General features: G+C 42.9%; 2 protein-coding genes across 3 annotated transcripts in view; both read right to left on the reverse strand.

Moving 5' to 3' along the window:
* CMYA5 (cardiomyopathy associated 5) overlaps positions 1-16,782 on the reverse strand; it is a 51,362-nt gene extending 34,580 nt beyond the window's left edge. The window contains 6 exon segments of the mRNA XM_033164226.1: positions 567-1,088; positions 1,090-1,582; positions 1,963-2,461; positions 2,464-8,270; positions 12,920-12,934; positions 16,399-16,782. Of these exon segments, the coding sequence (XP_033020117.1) occupies positions 567-1,088; positions 1,090-1,582; positions 1,963-2,461; positions 2,464-8,270; positions 12,920-12,934; positions 16,399-16,565 (7,503 nt within the window). The 5' untranslated portion in view covers positions 16,566-16,782.
* Positions 16,783-19,027: 2,245 nt separating this feature from the next.
* The window catches only part of TENT2 (terminal nucleotidyltransferase 2), a 36,061-nt gene continuing 32,650 nt past the window's right edge, over positions 19,028-22,438 (reverse strand). For both annotated transcript variants that reach the window (XM_033163769.1, XM_033163771.1), the window contains exons 14-15: positions 22,280-22,359; positions 19,028-20,882 (exon numbers count right to left, since the gene is read on the reverse strand). In XM_033163769.1, coding sequence (XP_033019660.1) covers positions 20,808-20,882; positions 22,280-22,359 — 155 coding nt within the window. In that variant the 3' untranslated portion in view covers positions 19,028-20,807. The remainder of the gene's footprint in view (positions 20,883-22,279; positions 22,360-22,438) is intronic.

Raw genomic sequence — 22,438 nt, forward strand, 5'->3', positions numbered from 1 at the left:
GCTCAGTCTTGGACCAGTTCTGCAAATATGACTTTAAAATTCCAAACTAAGGGCCAAAGTAGATGCAATGCAGGAAAGCCATCACTGGATCACCCAGCTAATTTTGACTAATTCTGATCAGAATGGAGGTCCTGGCACAAGGGGTGTTTTTTAGTATTTGCATTCTTTCCAGCCGGAAAAAAAGAGGTGACCACTCCCACACAAGGGGCTAAGAATATAGTTTAATTGTGAAAACACTTTCATTAATGCTGTTGCGCCTGGTGTGTTTCCAAGCAGAATTGCTCTTCCTCAGAGACAACTGTGAGACAAATTAAACACGATGGGTGATATCCAGTGTTGGTCATAATCAAAGTAGATCCATTGAAAATCAATGGCCTTAATCTTAGCCTGTTTATGACTAACATTGGATGTCACCAAATACAATCTGCCTAGATTAGGTCACTAACCTTTACTGGCTTGCCTGACCCTGCAATGTATATCTTATATTGTCCAGTGAAGCATCCCCAGTTAAGCATCAGTTTCAATGAGAACACAGGGCTGTAATTCCAAAAATGTTAATTGCTTACCTTCAATTCAGTCACAGCTGTATCCAAGTTTGTCACAGTGTGCTCTTTATGCTCCCCAGAAAGCTTGTCCTCAGCAGAGATGGGACATTTACACTGGCGGCAATAACTATCTAACAGTTCATGATCTGATTCTTTCTCTAGGACTTCAGTTTCTGGAACATTTCTTGGTAGTTTGTCTAGACCCATCAACTGAAATTCTTCTTCCTCAGCATACGTATTTGCTTCTCTTTCATTCACAAATTCATAACTATCACTAATGCGGTCTGAGGATTTTCTGTCATCAAACAGCAGCTCTTCATGAACCACTTCTGATGATGTTTCTTCCTCAAAGACATCATCTCGACTAACCATTTCGTAGTCCATGAGCTCAGCTAGATCTTCATCAATGTCACTGGACTCTTCCTCTTTAATTGGATATAATGGATAGGTATCAAAATCATGTGACAACAGAGAGTAGTCCAGTTCCCCAAAAGGTTTGTCAGATATTGCTTCAGGCAGTGGTTGGTATGCTGCTTCTCTGCTTGGACTCAGTTAGATCACCCACAATATTTTCTCCAACTCTTTTTTCAGATATTTGTCCCTCAGTGTCCCCACATAGAGTAAGTTTATGGTCTAAAGGTTGTGCATCCTGTGCTATTAACTGGTCTTCTGGTTGTCCCTCACTTTGCCAGGGAGTGCTAACATGGTGGAATGCTGCATGAGATTGTGTGCTTTCTTCAACAGGTTTTGGGACAACCACATTATCCATTTCATGAGCATCTGTTATTTCAGATTGCTGGTTTTGGCCAACTGCAAAACAAGCAACTTCCTCTGATTCATCTTGCACAGATGTTGCATTTTCAAAGACACTTGCTGCATAATCAAGTATTGGACAAGACTCCTCATCGCTCGTTTCTTCTGGTAATGCTTGGCCTGTTTCTTCAGGCAAGGATTCTTCTGCACTTCTTTGACTGCTGTCATCATTACTTGCACCTGAGCCAAAGAGCCCACTTCCAAAAGGAACTGCAGTGTGTGGGCTGGCAAGTTTCAACTTTTATGTCACCCATGATCTCAACTGGCCTGTCTATCAATGCATCGTTCAACCCCTCCAGAATTCCTTTTGGAGACAAGTCCTCTGTTTCTGCATGTGTTTCAGCTAGAATGTAAACAGGCTGAGGCTCCTTGTCATCTAATTCATAGTCACCTTTTGAAACTCTTGCTTGCTTTAAGGCTTTTACATTCCTAGGCTCATCTTTTAGAACCTGTTCCTTCTGGGATTCTTCCAAATTTGGACCATCAGCTTTAGAAACGTCCCTTTCAAAGCCCAATGATTTCTCTTCTCTTCTCTGACTGAGTTCCTCATTACTTGCACCTGAACCATAGGAGCCCACTTCCAAAAAGAATTCCACTTGTGGGCTGACCATTTCCAACTTTTATGTCACTCATGATCTCAGCTGGTCTATCTACCAATGTGTCATCCAACTGTTCCACCATTCCTCTTGGTGACGAGACCTCCGTTTCAGCATGTGCTTCAGTTAGAATGTGAAGAGACTGAGGCTTCTTTTCACTTGGTTCATCTGCACATTTTGAAACTCTTTGTAGGGTTACAGCTTGTTCATTAATAGCTTTATCTTTTAGAACTTGTTTCTTCTGGGATTCTTCCAAAGTTGGAGTGTCATCTTTAGAAACATCCCTTTCAAAGCACATTCCAGTACCATCCTCTCGAGTAGGGCCTCTGATGTGAAAGGATAAGTCAGGATTCTCAGTCTCTTCATTTGATGGATATTTGTGGCTATCTTCCTTAGGTTTTTCCACAGCTTCTTCATAGAGATCTTTATATAAAAATGCCAAAGTAGGTGGCACCTCAAGAAGCTCAGGATTGACTGTAGTGGCAGGCAAAGAAATTAATGGAGATGAGATAGCACATCTTTTTGTGTGTTAAATAGGGGTTCACCTGCTAAATTAAGCTTATCCTCTGTGTTTTCATCCTTTTCCCTAACAGCATCAATTATTTCACCTTTGATTAATATTGTTGAAGGGTCTTCATGACTAGCTGTTGTCTTTTCTTTCTCGGCCATTCTATTGAAGCCTTCATCCAAGTCTCTTTCTAGTGAAGAAAACTCTAAAATATTTTTTGTGTCTGCAGTTGGAAGTGTTGCAGAATTTTCTATGGTAACTTCAAATTGCCTCTGTACTTCCTCAAAAGACTGTTCCTTTCCTGTCTGGATGAAGCAGGTCTCATCAACGACAGTATACTTTTCAATGTGATCTATGCCGTTATCATTTATACCACCATCTTCATTGCTTTCTTGAACAATAGAAACTTCCTTTTTTGTTTCTACACTTTCCTGGACCCCCTTTTCCTTGACAAGTTCATTTGATTTGCTTTCCTTATTTTCATGATTGTCCTCTTCTATGCCTTCTATGGTTTTTACACTTATTTTGCACCTTGAAAATTCCTGGTCAACAGACATATCTCCAGCATCATGGAATGGTTTTCTTTTCTGCAATGCAGCTGTTTCCAGGTGTTCTAATCTCTCCAGCATATGCTTCTCTTCTTCTTTATCAGCTGAAGAATTGAGTGGACCAGCATGAATATTCACTACCTTGTTACCTTCAGAATTCTCTTTTCCTCGACCAAGTTCAGCAGCAGATATGGCTTTCTCCCTCAGTTTTTCGTGATCTTTTAATTCCTTTTCAGGCTCTTTCAAAGTTATCTCTGCACTAGGCAAACACTTGATTTCTTCTGTTTTCAAAAAGTCTCCCGCACTAATTTGTATTGTCTTGTTGTCAGTCATATGTGAGTCTGCAGAAGATACTGATGAATGCAAGTTGTGTGTTAAAATAGCATTTATGGGCTCTGGTATTACAGCATCAGAAGGCTCATTTGGAATTAAATTAGGTAGCGTAGGAGTCTCAGAAATATTTCCCCTTTCATCTCGATAAGTAACATCTGCTTCAGGTTTACTAGCAAACTGTTCCACTTCAAAATGTGTTGTAGGAAGCTCAGTTTCTTCCTTAATAGTTACATTTGTCTCAGGAGAGCTAGCTGAAATGCTTTCTGATCTTTCTATTAACAAATCAGCTTCCTTGAAAGGAGGCTGACTGTCTAGATTCTCTTTTTCTGAGGTCAAAGTAGTATGTATTTCCTTTGCCTCAGCAAGGAGAAAGGCTGCAAAAGACAAGGGTTCTTCTGGCATCACGTTAGCTACTTCAGGAGGACGCTTGGTCTCCTGTTCCTCAACTTCTGCCATTAGATCCAGTGAAGCAGAGCTGGATTGATCCAATACAAATGCTGGTGAGACTGATGCTGGTTGTGAACGAACTTCCTGCTCCTCTGCTTTCTCATTGAGAAGAGATGCATCTGGTGGTGGCTCTGCTGGGAATTGTGTTTCTGTGGAATAAGATGAGCCTAAATGTTCCAGGTCCAGTGATGCAGTTACCAGTGGATGCTGCACTTCCTCATTTTGCTGTACTGACAAAGCAGACTGTTTGCATTCTAACTTGACAGCTTCAGTCCTTGGTGCCTGGATTTCTTGCTCCATAACTGCATCCGTCAGCTCTGATAACTTAGAAACTCCAGAATCCACTTCTGCAGTTTTGTAAAAGTAGCCCTGACCTTCCTGTGATCCTGTCTCACCAGGAAGCTGTGATGAATCTTGAACAGCTGCAGAAGAGTAAGGCTGAGCCCTTTCCATCTGGGATTCTTTTACTGACTGCAGTGAATGTAGGTGTTCCAACTCCTGTGGTAGGACAGGTGACTTTAGAGGAGCATCTTCCTCCATTATCAGTTCAGTGCCTAAAATTACTGTTCCTTGGTTTTCTCTTTCTCCCTTGTGATGCAATATTTCTTCATGTACAGATGGTACAATGGAAGGTGAATATAGGGGAGTTTCTTGCTTCTGGATCTCTTCAGTAGAATTCAGCAAGGTCAAATCTTCTAGCTCTGATTGTGCTGTTTTGGGGCAATGCAGCTCAATGTCCTGGCTCCTTGCTTCGGGCTCTGCTGCAACAAGCAAATGAGACTGACCACCTTGCACATCTGCTCCTCCAGCATCCAGATGTTTTGACTCTTCCCTCAGAAGTGAATGAGACTGATCTTGGTTCTCTTCTTCAGCAGCAGCATATGATGAAATTACTTCCTTAGAAAGTTGTTCTGAGGAAGGAGGGGCTATTTCCTTTACTTCCTCAGAAACAAAAGCTTCTGGAATGGAATTTGATTCCTTTGGCGTCATCTTTGTGTCCACAGGTGACACAAGTGGCTCTCCCTTGGCTTCACTAATGAGGAAGGCTGCAAAGGACAGTGACTCATCTGGCACCATTTTTGGAGTTTCAGGAAAGGGGATTTCGTTTTCTTCTATCTTGGCTTTATCCTCAAGAACTGAGGAAGAGTAGCTTGGCTGCTCATTTAATGCATTTAATGCCTCATTTAATGCATCAGATAAATAGCTTTGGCTCTCCTGTATTTCTGAACCAGCAATAGGATATCCCAATTCAGGTGTTGGAGTTAAGAGTGGATAAAATTCAGATTCTTCTCTTTCTGATGAGACGAGGTGTTCATCTTCTGATTCTGGAGACACAAACTTGTGTGACTGAAGGTTTCCTTCCTCTGTGTTCTGAGCTGGGAAAGGTGCCTCTAAACACTTTTCTGATTCAGATACTATATGTGACACTTTCAGATAGCCTTGTTCCATTTCTGCAGTGACAGCTTGAATAGCCTGATATGTAACCTCTTTCAATACTGGTTCTGTAGTGTCGCATTTCTCTGCTTCAACCTCAGTGTATGGTATACTTAAAGAACCAGATTCAAGGGCTGCTGCTGCTGCTGCTGCTATACACTGGTCTTCCTGTGGTTCTGTCAAATAAACCGACTGGGATAAATCTTGTCCAGTTGCAGATAAATGAGGCTGGATCTCATTGACCTCCATTTCCTCCACTGACTGCAGTTTACTGACTGATTCCATTGGAAGAACTGTATGTGATAACTGATGAGTTGTTTGCTCAATCTCTGACTCCATCCTCCCTTGTTTTCCTGGCATGAATACAGGATGCAGTGGAGGCTCAGTGATGGATTTGTCAGGATGCCTCTCTTTCTTATCTGCATCATCAACAGAATGCAATGCAGTTGCTTTTTCTAATAGAAATGATGCAGAGGAATCCTGTTTAATGCTCTGCATTGTTGATTCACATTCAGCTGAATGTTCTGGTTCAAACTGTGTGGTTGCAAATAAAGGAAACCAACCATCTTGATGGCCTTCCTCGTCCTGGTCCTCAGAACTCAGCTTTGCACCTGAAGGTGGGCATTGCTGGTTTTCTTCTTTTGCTGCTTCTTGGGGTAGAACAGATGCTTTACTTGGAGGTTCTACAGATAAAGGCGAAACCAGCTGAGTTGTTTTCCTATCTATGGCAACATCCGGCTCTCTTGAAATAGACACTGATTCTTCTGATGGAACGTCTGTGGGAGACAAGGAATGGAATTCTACTTTTGTTACTTCAGCCGTTTGGAAGGTGGCAGTGGGAAGTGATATTTCTGCTGTTTCAGCAGCTGTCTCAGGAGAACAAGGCAGGCTGTCTTTTTTCTCAATTTTCTCTGTTGGGTAGGGTAAAACAGAGCATAGCTGTTCTGAAAACAGTGTTACAGTTTCTAGCGAAGGCTGCCGAGTCTCCAGCATTTCTACCTTCTCAGCAGATGAAACAGATGACAGTTGCTCTGAAGAGTTGAGTGCTTCAGCAGGAGAGCTTGCACTGACTTCTTTACCTTTGAGGTGCAGTTCAAATCCCTGTGTTGCCTTTATAGGTTCAGAGATGACTGGATGTTCCCTTTCTGACTGTGCACATGCTAGAGAGTGTTGCTGGATTTCCTCTCTCTGTGCTTCAGGAATAGGGAGTGAAGACTCCAGCCACTGAGATCCTGGCTCTGCTGTCTGATTTTTAATTTCACTTGAGTGCAGTGCATCTGACTGTTCTGGCTGTAGTGATGCAGTCACAGATATCTGTGTCTCAACAGCTTCCTTTGCCAAATCTGGTTCCAGGTGCTCTTCTTCTCTTTTCTCAACTTCACCCATAAAGTATGTGGGCTGTGAAAGTCCAATATGTTCCTCTGCAACTTCACAGGGATCACTCTGAGATTCCTGTGTTTCTATTCTGCTAGCTGCAGAAGATAAATTGGGTGCAGTTTCAGCTTCCCCAACTTCCCATTCTGTCAACGAATACATCAAATGTGCAGGCTCTGCTGGCAAAAGTGTGGTTGGTTGCTCCTGCACCTCTTCTTTCTTTGAATATTCCACCTCCAGCTGTTTCGTTTCTTGCTTTTCTCTTTCACTAACTGGAGGAGGTAATTTTGCCTGCTCAGGCACAGGCTCTGCGGGTTCAGGTGAGCAAATAGGGATGTCTTGCTTCCCTGCCTCTTCAGCAGAATGCAACAAGCCTGAATCTTTGATCTCAAATTGTGAAGGGATTGTGAAGCCAATATCTGGGTTTCTGATTTCAGTAAAAAGAGAATCTCGGGACTCATACTGCTCAGCAGCAATGTTATTTGGGTACTGCACATCCTGAGCTGCAGATTCTGATAGCTTAGAGAAAGTTGAGTCATCCTGATTCTCTGCTTCATTAGCAGGCTGGGAAAGGGGTTTGGTAGAAACAAATGGAGGAGGCTGTATTTCCTCCGCCACCGCCTCCTCCTCCTCCTCTGTTTCAACACAGAGGCTGGGCAACTTTTCTGACACAGTATTTGCTGTAGTAGAAAGCTGAGATTGCTTTCCCCTTTTCTCCATTCTGTCATGACGATCTGGTGAAGCAAACCTTGCCACTTCTGGGGCTGTCATTCGCGTGGCAGGGGAATGTGATTCAGTGTCCAGCTTCTTTGCTTTGTCGGTATAGAGCGGTGAAGTTGGTGGTACCATTTTGGAAGCCTTATCCAGAGGTTCAGGCAGAAAAGATCGCCGCACTTGCTCATCTCTGTTACGGGGAACAGACTTTGCAAGCATTGTCTTCATCTGCTTGAGATGCAGGATTTCCTTCTGGTCATTCTTAATGGTGGCTTGTTGTTCAAGATGCTTTAAAGATGCCTGGAACATGGCTTGCCTGGTGAATTTTTTGGGTGGTTCTCTTGGCTTCCTGATTACAACAACTGTAGGTGGAGGCAAATCTATATTGTTCACCCGCCGGAAAATCTTTTTATTTCTTTCTTCCAATGCTGCAGTGAGTAGCTTAATCTTAGCTCTTACCGTTCCTTCGAGGGGCAGCTCTGCCTTTTTCATGAAAACATTTTCTTTTTCTTCTGGCAATGGATCCACCACTTCCTGTGTAATTTGTGCCAAGTAGTTTTTTATCTTTGAAGGTTGCACTTGAAGGGTCCATGACTGTGGATCAGCAGGATCTAATTCTCTTTCCAAAGCTTTTGCTTCTGTTGGCCCTCCAGAAAAGCCACATTTTTCATTGCCTGGGCCCATTTTCTCATTTGGAGACAGGGGCACCTGATATGGTGAGTTCCTTGTTCTTTTCTGTACCATCTTTCCTTCATCCATCAAAGATATAGATTTCCCTGGAGGACCTTCCATGTAGGAGTTTTCCATACTATAAACGCCAGACGTAGCACTAGTTTCTGAGGCTTGGGATGTGGAACATCTACTTGAACTTGTCTCCCACGTCTGCGCACTATCTTCACTATGAATAGTATCCATGGCATCCGATTTTACCTCTTCATGCTGGTTAAAGCTCTTTAAACTGTTAAAAAAATAGATTTTAAGAAACTATAACCTTGTTATTATTATTTTTAAAAAACACAACAGAATCACAGAAGATTAAAATATATCAATTACAAGGGTTTTTTTATTATTTTCTATTACAGCACATTATAGCATTGACTGTAAGTGTCATCTCGTGAAAAATAATTTTCATTTATTCAAGAATAAAAAACCTACACCCTTCCTACTTTCTAAGGAATGCAAGGCAGCTAACAAGTTATAATGCGACAACAATGTATTTTTTTAAAATCCTCCAATTAAACCCCCATAATAAAAAATAAAAACCACAAAACCACAACAACAATTCCAGCAAAGCCAAGCACCAGACAATCAGCTGTCAATCAGGGTTTCCCACACGCATTCAGGTGGCTCCTGTAAGAAGAGGGTGCTGAACTAGATGGGCCATTGGTCTGATCCAGCAGGCCCTTTGGAATAGATGCTGCCTGAAGCCATATAGTGAAACAGGCTGATGCACCTCATTTGTCAAAACACTCCGCAAGAGAATACCCTGGTCAGATTTCCATCAGCTGTGTCTTGTAAGATCAAGGGATTTGGACTAGGGCCTCAGATAATTATCAGAGAATGTTGGGAAGAACACAGGGAAAGAAACTGGCACTGGCAGCCAGAGTACTAGTTGAAGTTTTGGAGCACCTTTGAAGAGCAGCCCAAAATAGAGCATATTATAGTAGTCCAATCTGAGAGTCACTAGGGCATGAACGGTTGGTGCAAGGACTGATTTTCATAGAATTGGAAGGGACCCTGAGGGTTATTAGCAAAGTTGAAAAAGGCACCCCTTGCTACCACTACCTGCACATCCAATAGGGTTGTTGGGTCATGGGCAGCGGCGGAGTATATGCCGGTGCTGCCCATGGCAGGCATATGGGGTGCGTCCCCGAGGAGGGCAGGGTGTGCAGGGTGCCCTCCCATACACCACAGTTCAGGGTAGGAGAGGGGCGGGGAAGCTGCTGTTCACTCTCCCGCTGCTCTCCGCTACTGGGTCAGACATGACATGGCAATGGAGCTACTGCAGCTGGGCGCAAGGCACCAATGCCAAGGAGGGTGGGCGGCAGCATTGCCACTGACCTTCCTGCTCTCTGCCACTGGGTCAAACCTGACCCGGCCATGGCTGAGGAGGGCTGCTCTCTACCGCTGGGTCAGAAGAGCTGCTGCTGCTGGCCGTGAGGTGTGCCGTGACCGAGGAAGGTGGGCAGCAGTGCTACCTTCCCCTTACCTGCTCTTCTCCCCTGTCTCTGTGCCAGGGGAGAACTGTGCCAGGCACAAGCACTACTGTCAAGGCACAGCACCTTCTGGCGCGGAGCCAGGCTCCGATGAAGGAGTCTGCTGTGGGGGGACCTGTTTGCGCCCAGCCACATTTTTAACACACATATTTTTGCCATTTTGTCACACACACCCCTTGGTGAAGACACCCAGGGCGGTCCTCACCCACTACACACCCCTTTCTATGCCACTGGTCACAGGGTACCTGGCCATTCAGGAGGAGGGCAACCCTTTCAAAGGCAGGCTGTAAACCCAAACCTGAATGAGATGTTCCCCTTATCAACATACTCCTGCTTTGCCAGGATTATGGTATATTTCAGCTTCTTCTACCCCATACAGTCCTTTGCAGCTATCAAACAGCCTTTCTACTGCCTCCCCCAGGATCAGATGAAAATGAGCAAAAGCATTTTATCAGCATACTGATGACTCTGCAACCCATGTCTCTGGATTACCTCGCTCAGCAGTTTTATATAGATATTTAACAGCATGGCAGACCAGCCAGAGCATTGCTGTACCCTGTAGTCCACTAACCAATTGTTTAGTATGGTTTTGTATTTCTTAATGTTTTATTTATTGCTTATGACTATTTTTGTTATGTTGTAGTTACGTGTGTTTTTCATGCTTACTAATAAAATTATGTATGTATATATGTTTCTGTGTTGAAACCAGTTTGAACATCAGACTGGAAGGAATAACCCATTTCATCCAAAACCCTAGTAGAACCCTTTAAATATTTTCGAATGTTAGACACTCGGTGGCAGATTTCAAATCAGAAGGGTGAAAAGATGAATTTTTCAATAGAAATATAGTACATCTCACCATAGTGTCTATGTGCCTGCTCACTCTGATATCTAGGCACTAAAAGTTAATGGGCAACTTCAAAGTCCTTGCTCTCCCTTTTTGTGGTTCCTCATCTTTAAACTGGACAGCCCTTCAGACAGAGGACTCCTTCAAAGAGAGAAGTCTGCTCTGTAAAGTAGGGTACAGGGCCACCCTGTAAGATACAGAATATGTGCCTTTCAGAGTTGGATACCTACCTACATTAATCTAAGGTGTTTACATTAAAACATGAAAGCTATGGGAAAATATTAACCAGGAATATTATTAACTAGAAACCAGGCTCTTGTCGCTTGAATAGAGACAAACCATTGTTTTAGACTCTTAAAATTAAACAGGGGAGAAATAAAGGTGAGAGAGAATTCATAAACAAATATGTTGACAGGAACAGTATTTCTGCTGTATTATACACAGAAGTTTCCTGGCTCCTCGTCCCCTGCCTCTCTCCTAGCCCTGCAATATGTACTAGGATAAGAGTTTTTGCTTTTAACTAGAAGAAATATTGACCAGGTACAGTAATAGCAGCAAATCTCCACACTTTTTAATGCAGTGCTCACTGCCAAACAGATTGCCCAGACCTGCTGCAATCGATCAGTGTCTCATGCCTCACTGACATGTCTTCTGTGTTTTATTTTGAATGAAGCAAACCTCCCAGCGTAGGATGATATGAGGCCGGCCAGCTTTGGCTCTGGCAGACAGTCAAGTCCCACCAATTCAGTTGAGCAATTTCCTTCAAAATCAGAACAGCATCCAAGCCAGTGACTGAGCTACATGTGGAAACCAGAGAACTTTAGGGTCACTTGTTTGTTAAGTATTCGTCCTGATTTGCTTGCACCAAGTTTGTAGGAAGGTTATACGGCATCCAAGGTTTATTGAGAATCCATTATGATCTGCTGGTAGGGAGGTTATATAACATCATGTCACACAACTGTTATCCCATGCTTTCCAGTGCATTTTCCTGTCTCTTTCCTTAGTGCAAGAAAGTTAAGATTTATTTGGGGAGTGGATTTGTTGTTCAAGTGCGCCAAATCCACTTAGCATCAGAACATAAGAAGAGCCTGATGGATCAGGCCAATGGCCCATCTAGTCCAGCGTCCTGTTCTCACAGTGAGCAGTCAGGTGCTTATGAGACGCTTGCAAGAAGGATCTGAAAGCAACAGTGCTCTTCCCGATTCCCAGCCACTGCAGTCCTACTGCCTCCTGCCATGAAAGCAGAGCAAAGCCAGTTAGTAGCCATGTGTAGCCTTATCCTCCATGAATCCCCCTTTAAAGCCACCCATGCTGGCAGCCATCACTACATCTTGGGGAGTGAATTCCCAGCACATCTCCTCAGTTGCACCCAGATTACATTTCACCCTGGATCTGATCTCTTGCACCTAACCTTGGCTTGACCTTGACTTTCTGGATGCTTTTTGCTACAGCTTGGCAGCATTATGTGAGAGCCAAAGCCTCCTGTGGATTCTATTGGGATGTGGGCCTGCTCTGAATGGGGGTGTAATCCTTCTGGAGGAAGGGGTACCTAGCTTGGTACTTCTAGATCCATTCCTGTAGCTTGAGACTCAAATAGCCTCGGCGACACTGAGTGTCTTCTCTATCAGCTTTGACTGGTGTCCCAGCTGTGCCCCTCTCTGGACAGGAATAGCCTAGCATCTGCAGTCTATGCTCTGGTAACCTCTGGCTGGATTACTGCAATATGTTGTATGTGGGGCTGCCTTTGAAGATGGTTTGGAAGCTGCAACTGGCGCAGAATTCAGTGGCCAAGTTGTTGACTGGGGAAGGATAACCCGAACATATAACACCAATTCTGGCATGACTGCACTGGTTACCAATTTGGTGCCCAGGCTGAATTCAAAGTGCTGTTTTTGACATATAAAGCCTCACGCAGCTCAGGACCTCAATACCTCAAAGATCACCTCTCCCCACATGAACCAAACTGGACCCTGCAATTGTCATCTAAGGCCCTTTTCCATGTGGCCCCTCCACTGGAGACCCACAGTGTGGCCAGAAGAGAACGGGCCCTTTCTGTGGTGGCTCCCTGCTTGTGGGATGCTGTCCCCATAGAGGCTTACCTGCCAACCTAGCAGTTCGAAAGCATGCCAGTGCAAGTAGATAAATAGGTACCGCTGAGGCAGGAAGGTAAACAGCGTTTCTGTGTGCTCTGGTTTCCATCACGGTGTTTTGTTGCGCCAGAAGTGGTTTAGGTATGCTGGCCACATTGTGGGATGATGTCAGTCAAGTCCAACATTCTAAGGGAGGATCAACTGCCACTTTGTGTCAGTTAGTTTTGGTCTGTTGGTCGGTTAGGCTGCTGCTGCTTAAAGATGTGTTAAGAGGCTCACTAATATAGTTTATATCTTTTGTTTTGTAACCTAAATTTGTACATGAATGAAAGACTCAAACAAGTCAGCAAGCCGTTTGCCGCTGTGCAGGTTTAAATAAGGAAGGTTTAACTCTGCAACTATATTACATAAACATTCCCACACACATGACCCGGAAAACTGTCTGTGGACAAACGATGACTCCCTCAGCCTGAAAGTGAGATGAGCACTGCAACCCCATAGTCGTCTTTGACTGGACTTAACCGTCCAGGGGTCCTTTACCTTGTTGGAAGTTTGAATCTGCCTATGTGCAGCTACTCACAGAAAGCAATTAAGAGTTAGCTGAAGGTCAAGAACCTGCCTGGTAACATGAACCTCAGCAACAGCATTGTAATTGGCTGAGAGTTCCATAAAGGCAAGAGTAACCATGTGTTCAGTGTTAGTGTGTGGTATGGTGGTGATAGGTTGTGAGGAGAGAGAAATAGTGAGAGGAAAGGATTCGTTCCTGTATTTGTTTGTTGTTTTCCTAAGATGCAAGTCTGTGTATAGTTATCTGAGTAAGCTGCTTTTTATTTCAATAAAGCTGTACATAGTTATTCAGTTACTAGTGGCAGTGAGTTCCTGCGTCATCCTGTTTTATTGACACCCTGTGCCAGAAAGCTTCCTGAAGGTCTGCACGTACTCTGCTGTGTCCAACTAGTCCTGGTTGGCACATTTTCGCATCATACCTTTACCTTTTTTTACCTGGCACCATCTCTGTTGTTTTTTAGACACCAGGCAAAAACCTTCAGTGGTTTGGGCTCTTAATTTCAATGGTTTTGAGTGCCTGTGGTCTCTTTTAGTGGGGATATAGTGTAATTTCCTCCTCTCTTCCCCACTATGCAATCTGCACTTTTTAAAAATACTTTTACTTGTGTTTTGACATCATTGCTTTAGAAGCGCTGATCTTGGCAGCTGCCTCCCATAAAATGTAGTTCTGCCCTCAGCACAGCAGCTGGCACAACTGGGTCATAAGTACACTTTGAGTGCTTGAGAGTGAAAGGGCAAGACAACTTCACTTTTCTGCTCTCACATCCCTAATCCAGCTTGGTCTCATGCTAAAGATGAATTTGCAGCTACATTTTTAAAAACCACTAACGCTACAGCCACCCTCACTTCAGGGCGCAGCATAAGAGATCATTTGGGCGAGTTCCCAGAGTCAGGCAACACATTTATCAAGTCACGTTAGTCATTTCCATTAATCACATTCCCATTCTTCTTCAGAAGCCACACACAGAGAGAATCCATTTGGCTAATTAAACTACGTGTAAGTAATGCAAAGCCATTTATCCTTGCTATATTAATCAGTGGCGTAGTGGTACATGCTGAGGTGCAGGAGCCGATCATGACAGCTCCCATAACAACACTGCTAAGGAAAGTCTGCAAATGCAAGCAGTTGTGTTGATCCATTATTGGAGATGTGTATACACACTCCAAAGAGCATCAGGACATATAAGCACCATGCATATCAGGATGGTTGCAACTGTACGCGTAGCTGCCTGGGAGTAAGCGCCATTCAACCCAGAAAGGCTTTGTGCATCAACGAATTATCTTTGGCCCAGATGAAACGCAGCTTTTACCCTTTAATGCAAACCATCTCGTAAAGGACTGTTACCATTGAAATGGCTAGCATGAAGAAATAGGGACCCCATCAAAGAATACGAAATAAGTATCCAGCCTTAACTTAATGGGTTTCCTACAGAAAGGGTAAATGAAGATTTAATGGCTGGGGGAATATGGCCTGGCATTTTGATGTCAATGATATCATGTGGGGACTTGCTACAAGAGGATCCATTACACAATAAAACGTCCATCTGAAAGCACCCCCAGCATGAAATCTACCTTGCCCCAGGGGAATTTTGGGAGAACAAAGCTGAGCTGCAAATTCATCCTCAGGCAATTCTTCGCACAGTGCCATAAATGAGCTACATTATTTCCTACCACAAAACATAGTGGTGGCCTCCAGTGTGGACAGTTTTTAAAGGGGATTAGACAAAACTAGAGGATGTTATCAATAGTTATTCGCCATGCCTATATGCTACCTCCAGTAACAGCAATATGTCTCTGAATACCAGTCACTAAGGAGCGTGAGGAGGACAGAGTTATGACACCCAGGCCCTGATTGTGGGATTCTTATAGGCATCTGGTTAGCTGTTATGGGAAACAGAATGGTGGACAAGATTTGGCTTTGGTCTGGTCCAGCAAGACTCCTCTTATGTTATTCAGGAGGACAGGTGGGCCGAACTGGCACCGCATAATACCTGTTCTGCCTTTGTAAGAACTCGATTGTTTAGTGTGGCAGCACCTGCCCTTTGGAACCCCCTGCCTATTGAGATCAAGCAGGGGCCTTCAGTTGGTGCCTGCTAAAAAGATTCCCAAATGCATAGAAAGTTGAGGTGATTTTAATCTGTTTTGATATTTTAATTTTTGTATGTTTTAAAGTACGGTTGTGAATTTTCCTCGATTTTATTGTTTTGTCTTTTTGTAAACCACTTTGAGGGTTTTTACAATCAGTTTTATAAAACAAACAAACAAATCTATGGCATGACAACTTTAGGGGAACCACTTTTTGCCGCTAGGAGTTTCCCTCTTTTAAAAGCAAGATGTCTTCTTCTTCTTCTTCTATTATTATTATTATTATTATTATTATTATTATTATTATTATTATTATTAAATCTAGGTAGGGCTAACCAGTTGTGCAGGTAAGGCAGTGATCTACTAGCCCCTCCCCCTAGCCAGCATGCTAGCTAGGGCTCTGTCCCCATGGGGGAAGGCTCCAGGGAGAGGAGAAAAGGACAATTCAATAACCAAGTGACAGCAGATCTTGAGCCAAAGCAGCAAGACAAGGCTCCCTATACTACCAAGCCTTCACCCCCAGCAGTTCAGACCTCCCTGGTTTCAGTGTGAGTTTTTGTTTTGCAGTCAAAATGGGCTTATTGCTACGAAGTCCTGAACCAGGAACTAGGAACTGTCATGGTAAACTTTTCTGGCTAGGAATCTTCCTTAACTATATACGTACATCTGCTACTGCTTTTGGAGTGCCCTTTCCATTCATCTATTGGGTGTAGAGCTGAAATCGTCCCATTTTCAGGAGCCCTATGCTATCAGACCAAGCAACAAGCCATGCCTAAAGTACATGAAAACCAAACGGCCTGTAGTCTCCAATCGCAAACTGTGTCACAACCACCACTCATTTCCACACATACACGCCCTGCAAGCAATCGATTATTGAATTAAAGTTCTCCCCCACCTCTCATTGCACCGTGGGTTATGGCGTTTTTAAAAGAACAAATTAAAGGACTCATCCATTTCACTTACACACACCCTGAGAGTAATGGAGATTGATATGCAGTGACGAGCCAGCTCGGAAGGAGCAGGAGGAGATGCCAATCCAACTGGCACAACGCAGGATCTTTAAATAGAAAATGCCTTTTGTACACAGGCCAGGCACTTTCAGAATCACAACCAGCTGCATTCAGAATCATCAGAAAGCTCCCCCTCATCCTTAAAACTTTCATCTCCTTTTTGATGCCGCACTGCATTTGCACAAAGGCACTTCTCCCCGTTTCAGTTTTCCAGAACTTCTTGACAGCCTGTAAGTAGGCTGCAGAGTCTCATTTTTGAAAGGTATTGTACCTGTTCGGCTCATATTCATCCTCCTCTTCATCTTCCATGGAGACGTCAGGTGATCCGTCAGACTCATAGTTGCAGTCGGTCTCCATTTTGTCCCCCAGGTCACTTCCCCGAGCTGTTTATCCCACTCTACTCAATACTCTCCAGGGTTGCCCGAAGCAAACTGTCATCCACAGCAGCTCAGCTCTCCTGACTCAGGAAAGTCTTTAAATAGAACGAAGGAAAGTTGAAACATCAAACCGCTGCTGCCACCTTGGACTGGCCACTGGGTCCTAACACCACCTTGTTTCCAGGGCAAGCAAATAGGTGGCTGGCCTGCAAATTAGTGGCCTTGATCTATCTATGGCTTCCCAGGCCAGAGCTCAGGTAAGCCTAACCACCTGTGGCTCTGAATGCAGATAGATGTCTTTCCCTGCAGCATCCAGACAGTTCAGGAGGCTGTAATCACATTCTCTCTTGCTGGATCAAGACATATTTGTTTCTTATCATATTCACATTACGTTTTCCCTTCGAGGAGTTCAAGATGGTCTCTCCCTTCCTGTTATATCCTCACAAGAAGCCTGTGAGGGAGGTTAGGCTGAGAGTCGGTGACCTGTTCAAGGTCACCCAGTGAGCTATGAATTGCCATTTATACTTTGCATTACGTAAGAACTTTTCGCATGGGCTCTCTTGTCTATATGCAGCACACGCTCTCATAAACACATAAAAGTACAGGGGCACAGGATTCTCGTGAAATGCTACTGTCCAGCCATGGAATCAAGTAACGGAATGAGGTCCATCAGCATCCATGCTTGCTCATTCACTCTTTACCCTTTCCATTTAGTCTCAGTTCTGAGGCGGAAGGACCTCAGCTTAGCTTGCATGCAGGAGGTCCCAAAATCAATCCCAATGTCTCCCCTCAGGGCTGGGAAAATATGAGCTTATCACATGGCAGCAGAACTGAAATTGTTTCTTCTTGCTATCAACTTTGGTTAGTCTATAGATTTATAAGCTGCTGTTAAAAAAATAATAATCAGCTACTCCCAGGGTGATGTACAAAAAGTGACATTCTATCATTACTATTATTATTATTAAACATAAAAGCAATCCAATAACACTCCCCACCCTCCCAGCACATTTTAAAAGGGGCATTATCTTGGGATCATTGCTGAAAATGCTGTCTTGTGTCTATCAACCTAACACCTCCTCCTGATGAGTACTCAAGCAGGGCTTCCACTGAGGCAGAGAGAGAGAGGTGAATCTGAGTGATTCACACCATTGGCACATGCAACCCACTATCAATGCAACATGGAGCCCAGCCACCAAGAAACTGGTGTTAGTGAGTGTGTGTAGCAGTAGCAGCAGCAACAACAACATGTAAACTGTGTCCCAGAACACACTTCTAGCCCATCATATTAAGGCTAGCCATGTAAGTCTAGTGTGCAAGACTAAAAGGTTTAAACCCAAATTTCTTAACATCACTGAGATTGATAAAGCACCTGGAATCAGAGAAAGGATGGAAAATAATACCTTATGAGCAAGAGGCAGACAAATTTACAGGATGGATTCAATATTTTCAGGTGTATAATTTATTTAATGAAGAGAAAAGAAAAAGCAATTTTGAAAATAACAAATCTAAATTCCAAACAGAGATATTGGAGGGAAGTGGGAAATTGTTATCCAAAATGTATAATTATTTATTGGAATGGTACACAAAAGATGAGGAGGTAAAAGAGGTGATGATAAAATGGGCAACAGATGTGGGACATAATATTCAGATGGAAATGTGGGGAAAATTGTGGAACTACCATATAAAACTTACTGCATGCACGATCTTAAAAGAAAACATTATGAAAATCATGTACCATTGGTACTTGACGCCGGTGAGGCTAGCAAAAATGTATAGGAAGAGCAATAAGAAGTGCTGGAAATGTGATTTAAAGGATGGAGACTTTTATCACATGTGGTGGGTATGTGATAAGGTAAAAATATTCTGGGAGGCAATATATAATGAAATGAAAAAAATATTTCAATACACATTCCCAAAAAGACCTGAAGCTTTTTTGCTTGGATTGGTAGGGGATGAGATTGAGAGGAGAGATCAAAGACTTTTCTTATATGCCACCACAGCAGCGAGAATTTTGCTAGCACAGAATTGGAAATTGGCGAATTTACCAACGGTAGCAGATTGGAGAAAGAAACTTTTAGAATATTCGGAATTGGCAAGATTAACTGGCAGAATAAGAAACCAAAGAGATCAGCAGTTCCAATTAGACTGGAGTAAATTTTTGGAATATTTAAAAGATGGTAAAAATGTGTAAACACTTACAGGTGTGGTGAAATACTTGCACAGCAACAGAGAGAATAATGATTGAGGGTGGTAATACCAGGGTGTGAACAATTAGGTGAAATTGAGAGAAAGCGGAAGAATGATGTAACCTAGAAAACTAATGCAGAGATGGAAGGAAGTCTGAAAACTCGGCGGAGTTTAAACTATAATGTAAAGTGTATAAATGTGACAAAAGTGTATTTATTTTTCATTTTTCGTTTTGTTTTTATGGTGCAAAATAAAAATATTTTTAAAAGGGGGCGGGGATTGATAAAGCACTCTTCACAATACTACCAGGCTACACAATAAGAGCCGAGAAGCGGGTTGAAAGAAAAAAGGTGAAATATACAAAAGATAGCTTTATTTTCAATACAGAAACTTTATTCCACTTGACACAATAAAAATATTAAACTTAGGGGGAAAAGGAAGTTCGACATCAGTGAAAAGTAAACATTTGTTGACATATGAATTGGTCTGCAATAAATATAAGAGGCACAAATTGTGCAACAGCAGATCTAAAAGAAGTCCCATACTTCTTGGAAAAAAAGTTAAAATTTAAGTTTTCTTAAATCCTGATTTATATAGCAGCTGACCAACATACAAATATTTACACAAAAATAGAAACAAATTAAAACAACAACAACTTGGCTTATCGTAGCAGCTATTTTTAGCAGTTGTCACTACTTTATATATATGGAAAGAAAACAGTAGGAGAGGGCTCAACTCATGGCGGCTCCACAATTTACAACAGAGCAGTGGGATGGGTGTATGAGGAAGTGGAAAGAATGTATGCTTCCTTACACTGCTGTTGTGGCGCAGGAAACTGGGGAGGGGGTTATACAAGCCACGGTACCATCTTTGTAGGATCCATATATCACAATGGAAGTGCAGCTAAGAGGAAGCACAATTCTCCCTTGCATTTCCTTTCCCTCTGCTTCACTGTAATGTTCAATGCCAACCTCAGTCTGCAGTGAGCATCAAGCAACATAGAGCAGTCTGCCATAAAAAAATCTTACCTGCAGTGCCTGTACATCAAGTAGGAACACAGAGCCCACTGGCCATTCCTAATGGCAGGCAAACTGCCTGACAATATCCTGATTTTTTGCAGCCCCAAAGGTGGCTGCAAAACACACAAAATGCTTTTCAAACCCGAGGGGCTGCCATACATGGATGGCAGGCTGCATTCAGCTCAGCATGTCACACATTATGCAAGCCTAACAGATGATTCAACTGCCTTGAAGTTATTCTGCTGCTTTAAAATTCCAGTAAAGAATACAATCCCCAGAAATTCTCGCTGAGGTGGCAAACCTGCTCCGTGAGTTGTGCCACTTCAGACTGCAGGTGGAGGGCTCACAACTTGAATAGGCTCTTCCATTTAACTAAATTCCTTCCACACAGGAAGCTGCAAGTCAGGAAAGGTTTTAGCCTGGCCTCCTCCCACCCAGCACCTGGTTTTCAATGTGGAAGGGAATTCTGTTCTATGGAGGAGTATTCAGTCCTACGCAATCTAAAGTAGCACAAGCCAAATACATTTGCGAGGTCATTGAGAATTAGGCCAGATCAGCAGCATCATTTAGGGTGTAGTTGTTATTTTTCTTTAAAAGTTGCTGTTTCTTATTACAAGCTTATTAAAAGCTGAAAAGAGCCAAGGAGAGCCAAAGTGCATATTGCATTTTGCAGCTGTAAAGCAGGAGCTACTCTCTCTCGAAAGGAAATGTGCACAGTATGCTATACTTTAAAGTCACGGCCTGACTGTCATACATTTCATCTTTACATTTCAATATTCCATGTGGCTGAGTCAAACCACTACAACGTAAGTTAACAGTAAATCAAACTCCCAACAGATTTGCAAAATTAGTATTACAGCAGTCTCTTTATTGGTCACTGATTCAATATGTTTCGGAAAGCCAGTCTTCAAATTGTTAATGCATTTCATGAAGGTTGTATTTAATTCTTACAAAAGTTCCCTTAACAAAATCTTGAAAGAAAAATCTCCTCTTTAAAAATAAGATCAGTGGGAAGGGAGGGAAAAAAATGCATCCCGGGGTTTCAGTAATGTCTTTTGTGTATTTCAGAATGGTGCACTTAAGGAGAAGGAAGCCAATTATCTTTTCTGTAGAGTTGCTCTTAAAGGTAGTACACAGTTCAAGTCCCTCCTGTCTCTCAATCTCTGCCATGACTATGAAACAAAACAACATGCAAGAATGAACATACTGAAACATACTAAAGGGAAAAAACCAAAATTAGTAATATTCACAATCAAAGTAAGTACAGTGCAAGGGGTTGGGTGTGCCATAAGAATTTCTGACACTCTTGAAGAGCGTATCATTGCAAGGTTATTTCCTCAAACCACATCTACCTGCCCCACACCGGACAGCATATGGACATCAAGTGTGGGATGGGAAGAGACACAGCTGTCTTAGTGGGCACTCTGACTGTTTCATGGCAAACAAGACTTGCTGTCAGTGCTGATCAGCTGACTAGTGGTGACAGCAAGCCCTGGTACGATTGGCTGTGCTGCAAAAGTTTGCAAATGGATGTGCTCGTTCAGTCCAGAACTGAGATGGCCCTTGTGGTCTCTTCCAACTCTATGATTCTATGATTATATGAGATCCAGCTCCAAGGGCCTTCTGGCTGTTCCCTAACTGCAAGAAGCGAGGTTACAGGGAACCAGGCAGAGTGGCTTCTCGGTAGTCGCGCCCACTCTGTGGAACACCCTCCCATCAGATGTCAAGGAAATAAACAACTATGACTTTTAGAAGACACCTGAAGGCAGCCCTGTATGGGGAAATTTTAAAATGTGTGATGTTTTACTATGTTTGATGATTAATTTGCTGGAAGCTGCCCAGAGTGGCTGGGGCAAGCCCATCTGATGGACGGCATATAAATAATAAAGTGTTGTTGTTGTTGTTGTTGTTGTTGTTGTTGTTGTTGTTGTTGTTGTTGTTGTTGTTTCACATGACCCAAATCACCAGAAATTGTCATGTTGGATGACTGACAGGCTGGCTGACCCTCCCACCTCCATTGGCCAAAGCCCACTTCCTGCTCCTGTTTCAAAACATGATTTACATGTATTATAGCTTGAATTATCTATGTAAGTTCCCAGAAAATTCATTTTAGACGTCAAACTAGCTTCAAAGCATGAAACACATTGAGGACAGTACTCTGATCACCGAGGTCATGGCATGCGAGTTACAGAGATCCAGCTACAAAAAGGTCGTATGGCAAGGATCCTAAGGAGATGCATTTTCCTCCTTTGAACAGCAGGTCCATTTGCCATACTGTTGCCATACATTTGCCAGCTTTCAAAGTCCTCTCAATTTCAAAGTCATTTGCCTTTGGAAGCTGCTGTTTGAAAAACATAAGGCCAAAATCCCTTTGGGTGCACAGAAATAGTTGCACCGTTCTTTGGATTTCAGCCATGGAGGGAGGAGGAAAGCCAAGGATTAATTGCTTAGAAAAATCAGAGAAGCACGAATATGCCTTGGATCTCAAGTTTCGGGGGGGGGGGGACAATTTTCTTCAATATGTAATCACGTTTTTGTAAAGCTTTATTGGACTGTTGTGCATTTTTACCTTGTGAAATTCATCTAGGATAATGTCAAACTTCTGTTTTTCATGTACCGCTCTAGCTGTGTTTGTTCGATCAAAGGGTTCTGGAAAGGTTAAAAGAGCATTACCAGTGATGTAGCTTTCACTAGGGTTTGTTTGGTGTCTGTTTTTTTTTTTTTTCTA

This window comes from Lacerta agilis, chromosome 11 (assembly GCF_009819535.1).
Source record: "Lacerta agilis isolate rLacAgi1 chromosome 11, rLacAgi1.pri, whole genome shotgun sequence".
NCBI classification, from domain to species: domain Eukaryota; kingdom Metazoa; phylum Chordata; class Lepidosauria; order Squamata; family Lacertidae; genus Lacerta; species Lacerta agilis.